Source organism: Vigna umbellata, chromosome 1 (genome assembly GCF_029865625.1).
Source record: "Vigna umbellata cultivar VRB3 chromosome 1, Vumbellata_1.0, whole genome shotgun sequence".
In the NCBI taxonomy this organism is placed as follows: domain Eukaryota; kingdom Viridiplantae; phylum Streptophyta; class Magnoliopsida; order Fabales; family Fabaceae; genus Vigna; species Vigna umbellata.
Genome location: NC_142165.1, coordinates 20547678 through 20558226, shown reverse-complemented (window position 1 = coordinate 20558226; position 10549 = coordinate 20547678). Strand labels below are relative to the sequence as shown.

Here is a 10549-nt window from a genome sequence, read left to right as displayed (position 1 = left end):
CCCAGAAACTAATAAAATAATATTTAAACAAAATTATTAATAAAACCCTAAAATTTAAGTTTATCCCAACACCTGTCTCAAGGGTACTTGCCTAAAGTACTCTGATGCTTAAGTCAGTAATTAATTCGGACGAGTTCAGAGCAAAATCTTAAATTCACCATGAATGCAATCTCCTACCTCTTATCTTTGACCTCCATTCTTAGTTTTTGAGATAGACCTAGATCAGTGAAACCTAATCATGGTCCAATCTCGACCCATTTTACTTTGTTTAACTCATATTTTTGTGAGTAAAAATATTTCGCACAGGAAGGTTCCGTCCTATGTTCTACCACCTTAGTTTCAATGGTTTTTCATTATATTTTATAAATTATAATATATTGAAGCATTTACTTTATTTTGTTTAATTCATACTTTTGTGAGTAAAAATACCCTACACAGGAAGGTCCAGTCCTACATTCAACCTTATCAGGTTCCAATGACTTTTCATTAGAATTTATAAATTATAATATATTGAAGTGTTTACTTCATTTTGTTTAACTCATATTTTTGTAAGTAAAAATATCTTTCACAAGAAGGTTCAGTCCCTTCCCGCTCGGTCAGTTGGACCACTACATTCAACCTTGCCAGGTTTCAATGGCTTGACTCTCGTGCAAGCATTAACTGGGCACCTCTATCCTCGTTCAGTGTATCCCGAGCGGTGCCTATTTATATTATCATAATCAATGTCCTTATATATTTTGCAGGTCACAAGATAGTAAGCACATACAACTCATCCGTGACATATCCTAATACGAATTCCTCATTTTTGGCCTCCAAAAGTTCAACCGAGGACCAAAGACCGAATGGACTCGCCTGCTCGGCCATCTGGCTTGATAACCTAAATTAATTTAATATTAATTTGATTGGCTACATTTTTCTTATCCTTCGAATTCGAATTGTTATTTTCTCTTTAGTGCAAGTGACAGGACCCTGCACACAAACCGCTCGACGAAGCTCCTCAGTGATTCTATAAAATGAATCCATCTCGATCACAAACAGACGAAAAACTCCTCGATGATTCTATAAAATGAATCTATCTCGACCATCGTTTTGCTCAGCCTCCAACCCTACCCAATCGGACAGTCTTCGTCCTATCTTGTCTAAATTTGAGGCTTCAAGCTATCATAACCAACTGCCCCTCTTTAATGGTGCGATCGTCCGGTCATACAATATAATTACACTAAATATACCTATTAAAAAAATAAATGATCCCTATATTAAAAACATATTATCATTAACAAAATTTTTAAAGCCAAAACCTATTCAAGAAACGGAAAAGTAAAGTACAAACTAAAGTTACACTAAACAAAATATCCATAAAATAAATAATACTGATAAAACCTAATAATTCAAATAATAAAAATATATTATCATTTATGAAATTTGCATAAGAATATAGTAATGCTTGTCTGAAAATTTCAACAAAACGAGAGAAGAGCACCAACGAAGAAGAGAAGAGAAAGAAAACCACAGGAAACCTTATACAAACCACAGCCTATATTAATATATGATACGCTTTTATTTTAATCGTTATATATTTTTGAAATTATTTTAAAAATTGTCACCATATCAACATAAGCTACATTCTTTTAATAATTATAGTTTCTCTAGATGGTAAAATTGTATATTTACATTAGTGATATTTTATGTTGTATTCATGATTATCAGCACGATATTAACAGTGAAAGCAATAATATTTCCACTAGTGCAGAAAGGGCTTTAGACGTCTGTTATTTTGGCCTTTTGACGTCCGACATGCACCCGACATCTTTGTGGGTGACGTTAACCAGACGTATGTTGTGTCGGAACGAACGTCTATATGGCTGAACGAGTTATTTAGGGTTACGGGGTTTGGACGTCTGTTTGTGCACTGTCAGACGTCTAAGGGTCACTCAATGAAAATTATAATAACACGTCAAAAACATGCATACACAAAACCCTGTCAAAAAATTATTAACGAAGAAACTAACTTGAAGAGCAGATTCGAAATGAAAATGGAGGGAAATGGAGGAGTGCACGACCTAAAACGTAGGCCAAAAAACGCCGCCCAAGAACACGCAACAAACTGCACCAAAACGCACCGAAAGTGATTTTTAATCGGTCCAAATGAAAGATATTTCATCACTGAACAATTTAATCGGAATAAAAGTAAGATTAAATGGTCCAAAACAGATAAAAACCAACCTGGAAATGCAAGGCGTAGAGGGAACTCTCACGGGTTCGCGTAACTCCTCGCGGGTTCGTGATTTGGTATATATGTCCTTCTTTTAAACGTCCGTTCTGGAGGGCGCCGAACATCTATAATATTATAGACGTCCGGCCCCCTCTAGAACGGACGTTCAAAAGGCTGAAGCAATCAACTCTTCAACTCCCCCGTCAGCCTTTTGAACGTCCGTTCTGGAGGGGGCCGTACGTCTATAATATTATAGACGTTCGGCCCCCTCCAGAACGGACGTTCAAAAGGCTGAAGCAATCAACTCTACAACTCCCCCCGTCAGTCTCTTGAACGTCCGTTCTGGAGGGGGCCGGACGTCTACAATATTATAGACGTCCGACCCCCTCCAGAACGGACGTTCAAGAGACTGACGGGGGGAGTTGAAGAGTTGATTGCTTCAGCCTTTTGAGCGTCCGTTCTGGATGGGGTTGGACGTCTATAATATTGTAGACGTCCGGCCCCCTCCAGAACGGACGTTCAAAAGGCTGAAGCAATCAACTCTTCAACTCCCCCGTCAGCCTTTTGAACGTCCGTTAGAGGGGCCGGACGTCTATAATATTGTAGACGTTCGTCCCCCTCCAGAACGAACGTCTCCACACTCAATTATTTACATTTATGTCAACGGTCAATTATTTACATTGGGATTTTGGTGGACCGACGTCTATTGGGTGACGTTAAAGGCCAATTCTGCACTAGTGTTCTCATAATAAGATTAAGAGTATTATTTAATTTTCTTTTTTGTGTTTTGAGATATTTTATGTGTATTTAGGAGCTTAATAAGTTCTTAAATCATTTGTCATTATAAAAATTTTAAATAATTTAAATAAGTTTTTATAACAATAAAATTTATTTATTATAAGTTTGAAATATGACTTATATATTAGAATTAATTTTTACAAATTTTCACCACAATATAAATTATATATTAAAATATTCAATTACTAAAACTTAAGTTACATAAAATTATATTTATAGTTAAATATATTTTAAGTTACTTTATTTTGGTTACTTCATTTTTAATTCCTTATCTTTTTAATTTTAAAAATTATTTATTAACCCTCTGTGTAGGTGTTATTAGTCAAAATAAGGAAATTACAAAAATTACAACTTATAATGTTTTTTAACCACGAAAACAAAAAAAAATATAAAAAGTTTAAATCTTATCTCTTAATAAGAACATAAAAAATTTCTGTTTCATTTCAAACCGTTGCACGTGTTTCTATAAATTAAATATTTTGTTTAAAAATATATATACCTAAATGAAACTATTAAATATTAAAATATTTAGTAATATTTTAAGTAAGGAGTGAACACGATCGATGCATAATTAATCTTTGATTTGAATATGTGTTTCCAAAATGGATGCCGTAGGATAGGGCTCACATTTGGTCAAGCAATGTCACGATCGGTTTCTCTAGTCACGATCTTTAACACAAAATTCTATATTTTCTTGTATAACACAATATTTCATTATATTATCAGATGGCAAACTCCAACATCGTTAAATGCAAATAACTAAATCGTAACAAATTATTTCAGTTTAATATTAAAGTTGTAAATATGGCATTACATTAAAGATTTAAAACAAAAAAGCATCTTTTATAATAATAATCTTACCCTCTGAAAGTATAATTATTTCGGATTAAAAATAATTATTATTTATTTTAAAAATGAATATTTTCATTATGCTTTTATTTTTAAGACATCTTATTAAAATTATGAAAGATATATAATAACTCTTAATCTGATAATTACTGGGTAAACCGCCCCAATTATTATAAATAGAGTTTCTCTCCATTAGATGCCATCAGCCCTTCATTTCTCTTCCAATCATGAATACATCTCCCTCTCAAAATGCAATCATATCTGTATGGTTGCTATGCGGAATCATCTTCAACACTGCCTTTTGCAGCTTCAATATTCATTGCAACCAACAGGACATGCATGGTCTCTTAAACTTCAAGCAAGGAGTTACAGACCCCTCAGGTGTCCTTTCCTCATGGACAACTCAACTAGATTGTTGTCATTGGAAAGGAGTCATATGTAGCAACATCACTAATAGAGTCATTGGAATCTCTCTCCTATGTTCTACAACTCTTCCAATTTACAGGGACGAAGAAGATAAATCACATTGCCTTACAGGTTCCATTCGTCTCTCCTTGTTGTTAGTGGAGTTGGAATTTTTAGAATACTTGAATTTGAGAAACAATGACTTCTTAGCATTACACTTTGATTATCGGCATAACCATAATTGTCATAATCTATCTATACCTACTTCTCCTCGTTTGTGTGTCAACTCTTCAACCCTTCGTCATCTTGATTTATCACTTAACTGGAATCTTGTTATCAATAGCCTTCAATGGCTTCCCTACATTTCCTCACTGGAATATCTTAACCTCCGTGATAATGATCTTAGCATGGAAACTAATTGGCTTCAATTAGTGACTATGCTTCCATCACTTTCATTCCTCAGTATGCGTGCTTGTCAACTTAAAGACTTGAGCTTGTCTCTCCAGTATGCTAATTTTACTAAACTCGAATTTCTTAGTCTTTCTGCAAATGAATTTAACTCAGAGTTGCCTAAGTGGTTATTCAATCTTAGTTGTGGTATTTATGAGTTAGACCTTAGCTCAAGTTCTCTAATAGGACATCTACCTAAGGACTTGTTAAATCTTCGAGAACTAGAATTCCTGAACATGGAAGACAATAACTTTGATGGACCCATTCCAGATTGGTTAGGTCATTTCAAACATTTAGAAACTCTTATTCTTGGAGTAAACAAATTTTCAGGATCTATTCCCACAAATTTGGGAAATCTATCAACCTTGATTACCTTGGTTGTTGGCTCAAATCCATTGACAGGAGTTGTGACTGAAAGAAATTTTGCCAAATTGTCAAAGTTAAAGGAACTGGGCATATACTCATATGTCGGGTTAACCTTTGATTTTGACTCGGATTGGATTCCACCTTTTCAACTTGAGGAATTAGTACTTGGGTTTTCAAATCCCAACCTTCCTGCGTGGTTCTATACACAGCGATCACTTGAAAGATTAACTATATGGGATTCATCATTTGAGGCTCCAGACAAATTTTGGAATTTGTTATCATCAGTGATTGAACTCGAATTACAAGGCAATTTGATAGACGGGGACATGTCAAATGTGTTGTTGAACTCTACATTCATTGTCATATCATCAAATGGTTTGAAAGGTTGCTTGCCTCAAATATCACCAAATGTGGTTTTTGTCTCATTATCAAATAATTCATTATCAGGAGAATTGTCTCCCCTCTTATGTGGTCATAATGTGTCGAATGGGAAAAACAATTTGTTGTATTTGGACATATCATTGAATAATATATCTGGAGGGCTTACGAATTGTTGGAAGAATTGGAAATCTTTGGTTGCTGTTCACTTGGGAAGCAATAATCTATCAGGAAAGATACCTCCTTCACTGGGCTTCTTATCTAATCTCACCTCACTCCATTTGCATGAGAATAAACTACATGGTCAGATTCCTCTGTCATTGCATAATTGTCACTCTCTGTTGGTCTTTAACGTTCGCAATAACCACTTATCAGGGAACATACCAGATTGGATATCTCAAGGTGTATTGGCTCTCCAATTAAGGTCCAATCATTTTAGTGGTAAAATCTCACCACAAATATGTGAAATGTCTTCCCTCATTGTGTTGGATATTGCACAAAACACTATCTCCGGTGATATACCCACTTGCTTTGGTAATATCAAAACCCTACTTATCAACAATGTCTCACGCCACAAACTTTCTTTTCAATTTCCTTCATCAAGTCCTGGTCGTTACTACTTCAACGATGACAGTCTAGAATTGGTTACTAAAGGTCAAATATTAGAATATGAAGAAAACCTACATTTTATGACCTTAATTGATATGTCAAGTAACAATTTGTCCGGAACAATACCTCCACAGATGTTTAGTCTCATTGTATTGCATTCCTTGAATTTATCCAACAATAAGTTAGCAGGAGAAATACCAAATGAGATTGGAAATATGAAAAACTTGGAATCCCTCGATTTTTCAACAAACCAACTTGGGGGAGAAATTCCTCAGAGCTTATCCACATTGTCCTTTTTGAGTTACTTGAACCTGTCATTCAATGATTTAACAGGCAAAATACCATTAGGCACACAACTTCAGGGATTCAGTGCACTTAGTTACATGGGCAATCATGATCTTTGTGGACCCCCACTTACCAAAATCTGCTTTCAGGATGATAATAACACACAGCTTTTAGACAAAGACGAAAATCAATCTGAATTTTTGCCATGGTTTTATATCGGAATGGAATCCGGATTTGTCACAGGCTTTTTGGGAGTTTGTTGTGTTATTTTCTTAAACAAAAAGTTCAGGTCGTGGTGGTCGTCAACATGAATCCCTTTCATTAAATTCAAAGAAATTGCACAATAATACAGGTCAGTAAAAAAAATTTATACAAATTTTATTTGAATTTATCTTTAATAATAGTTTGTTCTTCACCATTACTAAACTATATATACTTAAGTTCTTCAATTATTTTTTAATTATTGATTATTCTTTATATGTTTTTAAATTATAGTAATATTTATATCTAACTTATTTGTAAACATATATTAATAAAAGTGAATTTAGTTTAGAATGAAAACCATATATTAGTTTTCTCAACTCACATATGTCATAGCGGTATCTTAACTTTTAAGGGTTTTTTTTTGGTAAATTCTATTATCTTTTAAGTTGTTAAACTAGAGTGAGTGAGTAAATCAATTTTCTTTATTTTAGTTCAATTTATTTTCTTATCAAAATTGGGTCGATGAAAAACAATGGTTTTAAAAGTGAAAATATATTAGAATAATGTAAAGAAGAAATATGAATTTAAGATGTTTTATGGTGTATTAAAAATTTTAAGTTGCTAACTTATATGATAATGATAATGAAGCCTTTCCTATTAATTTAGTTATTCTTATAAAATTCTTTCATTATTATATCGTAGGTATTTTTCATTCATCAAAAAGGAAAGGAGTCATGAAGCTTAGGAGAAGAGAACATGGTGGTGTAATTCTTACAAGCAATGTCAGCAGTGATGAACTTAATATTTAAATTTGGTTATTATTAATAGTTGCTGTATTTTGTTTTCTCTTTAAGTTACAGTGATGCTTTTCAACTTTATTCTTTGTTTCCGTTTGTTATGGGTTATGCAAAACTGTTATATATATAAGGGTGTTGATCTTTGTAGCATTTAAGTGAAAGTATATGTTGTATGTTTTATATGGCAAAAGTGGATCTTTCCGTATTAGCTTTTCTTAATATCAAAGCACTAAATATAGGTGGCAGTTTCAATAATTTTTTTTAAAAGTTAATAATGTGATGATCATTCACGAAATACATTATTTGATGAAACAACGTTTGAATTTCCTTGTAAATTTGAATATTTGAATTTCACCTAAGAATTTCGTTGTAAATTTGAATGTTTAGTAGACATTCCGTTGTTTATGGCATTGCGACTTTTACGTTGCAAGTCGGACTTATTCTATCGATTATGCAAGATAAAAAAAATATGTGGATAAAATATTGTTTGGCAAAGAATTAAATGAATAAGTTGAGGCAATATTCCATTGGACATCCATTAATGCAATAAAATCACTTTTTAGACAAACAGATAGTTGCAGATCCATCCAAATTGGGCTTCCTGCAGCTATGGAAGAAATAACAAACACTTTTCGGAGAGGTCAAAGAGGACAGATGGAAAATTTCCCGCCGGTGAACTTCATATTATCCATTAATCCATATATGGTTTTTTCATATTATACCACTTTAACAAATTCATATGTGTATCTGGTTCTCATCATTGTTGAGACGATAAAACAAAACTCCTAACGGTTTTAACTGTTTGTTGTTATAGTTAAATGCTTCTTCTATTATTGTTATATACATTGCATTGTACTTTCATTTCTCTCTCTGTTATTCTTTACTTCTTCTGCATAAATCAGTAGATTACTGTCAAGAGACAACAGTGGTATCCAGAGCTGAAGGTTGCGAAAGCTGGTGAAATTCAGTGACGTCAAAGAACTCAATTCAAGAAGAAAAGGAGGTGTCATCGCCAGATTAATTCATAGCAATCTCCCAATATTTGATGACAAAGATTATGTTGATTGGTGCATAAAAATGGAAGCTATCCTTGGGTTTCAAGAAGTCGACGAGGTGGTGAAGAAAGGACTCCAATAACCTTTGAAAGGTAACACAGAAGAAGTGAAGAAGTTGTACAAAGAAAACAGACGACTTGATTGCAAGGCAAGGATGCTACTGCATCAATGTATTTCTGTCACAATCTTTCAGAAGGTATCGAAAGCTACCACGGCCAAAGAAGTCTGGGATATTCTGCAGGATGGTTATTGAAACTTTGGCAAAGTGAAAAAGATTCGTTTGCAGTCTCTACAACGGCAGTATGAGCTTCTCTGCATGGGGAGCAAGAAACGGTGGTGGAGTATATTAGCAGAATCCAAGTTATGGTTAATGCTATCACTAGTAAAAAATTGGGTTTTTACAGCGCACATTATGCCACGGTTCACTAGAAACCGCAGCATAATGGTGCGCGGTGGCAGTTTTGTAAATAAATCGAAGGAATATGCCGCGGTTCAGAGGGGAACCGCGGCATATACGCCAGTCAACCATCCCCTTTGACGCCAAGTCTGAACAAAAAATTAAATAACAGCGTATATGCCGCGGTTCTCTGGAAAACCGCGGCATATACCCCTGCCAATTTATTGCAGGGGCTGACTGAGTCAGAGAATTTCAGAAGTTACAGGGGTATATGCCGCGGTTCTCAAAGTAACCGCAACCTATTCTCCTACCTGAAATAAATTTAAAATGAATTTGAAATATTTAGAGGAATATATCGCGGTTGCCCGTCGAACCGCGGCATATAGTTTAAAAATAATTTCAAAAATGCCATCTTATACCGCGGTTAAGTAGTGAACCGCGGTAGATTCCCCAGTCAGAGTTAAAAAATAAAACTTTGGAACCGTATCGTCTTGTTCGCGCAGACGCTCGCTGGACTTCGAGTTTTCTTCTCCCGCCGACCACCCATCTCAGTTCCCTCGTTTCTTCACCGTTTAAACTCAAAATTGTTCGGTCATTTCCCATTTTTGACGATAAGAAACAGTTTTAGCCGATCAAAATCGTTTGAAACGCCTGTCATTCCTCTCCGCTGCCATTCCCCTTTGTTGCACCAAGCTTTTTCGCCGCCCCTGTTCCAAGTATTTATGCCCTTTTGCATTCTTAACATGATTTCTTCATTAGTTTTTGCATAATAACAATTGCTATAGTTTTGGTAATGTATGAAATTACTATAGTTTTGGTAACTTTAACAAATTTTGATTTTTTCCCCAAATGTTGAATTCATATACACTAATTAATATGAATTCTCTTTTGCAGGTCTGTTTTTGTGTACATGTTTTTATATGCAGGTCTGTTTTTGTGGTAGTGGATATCACAAAAACAGACCTGCAATTTTAAAAAACTGCAGGGGAATATGCCGCGGTTGTAACCACAACCGCGACATATAGTGGACGAAATTTTTTTTTTTAAAAAAAGGATTTAGGCAGCGGTTCCTTGGACAACCGCGGCATATTCCGCAACCTATATACCGCGGTCATAACCGCGGCCTAAAGTCTCTGACTTACTACCGCGGCTGAATATGCCGCGGTTCGTAAACCGCGACGTATAGTCAAAAATAACCGCGGTAAAAGCCCCTCGCTGCACTAGTGTATGAGAGCATGTGATAAGGTTGTGAAGGACAAAAAGATTGTCGAGAAGATACTTCGAACCTTGACACCACAATATGATCACATTGTGGTTGCTATAGAAGAATGCAAGGATCTTGAGGTAATGAAAGTAGAAGAGTTACATAAGTCCCTTGAAGCACATGAACAAAGGTTGATCCAAAGAAAGAATGCTGAAAATAGTGTGACGCCAAGTACAAATTAGGCGTTGCAAGCTAGGAATAACCAAACTTTCAAAGGTCGTGGGAGAGGAAGAGGGAGATCACGTGGTGGACGCAATGGCGGTAGAAGCACAAAATCATTTGATCAAAAGAGTGAAGACAATGGAGGTGAGCAGAAGAATGGAAGCAGTCGAGGGGGCAGACATTCTAGGGGTAGAAGCAGAAAAGGCTATGATAAGAGAAACATTCCATGTTTCACGTGCAGCAAATATGGTCACTATTCTTCGAAATGTGGGCACAATGAAGATGCGAAGAAAAACAAGAATGGTGAGGCAACAAATC

The 10549-nt window shown here is 35.1% G+C and overlaps 1 protein-coding gene across 1 annotated transcript; it reads left to right on the top strand.

Moving 5' to 3' along the window:
• The first annotated feature begins 4073 nt into the window (after positions 1 to 4073).
• On the top strand, positions 4074 to 7558 carry LOC124826764 (receptor-like protein EIX2). Its single transcript, XM_047299692.2, has 2 exons — positions 4074 to 6704; positions 7259 to 7558. The coding sequence occupies exon 1, from the start codon at positions 4087 to 4089 to the stop codon at positions 6661 to 6663; it is 2577 nt and encodes an 858-aa protein (XP_047155648.2). The 5' UTR covers positions 4074 to 4086; the 3' UTR covers positions 6664 to 6704; positions 7259 to 7558.
• The last annotated feature ends 2991 nt before the right edge of the window (positions 7559 to 10549 follow it).

Excerpts from the sequence above, each read along its gene's own strand:
- LOC124826764 (XM_047299692.2), top strand. The coding sequence starts at position 4,087 with ATGAATACATCTCCCTCTCAAAATGCAATCATATCTGTATGGTTGCTA.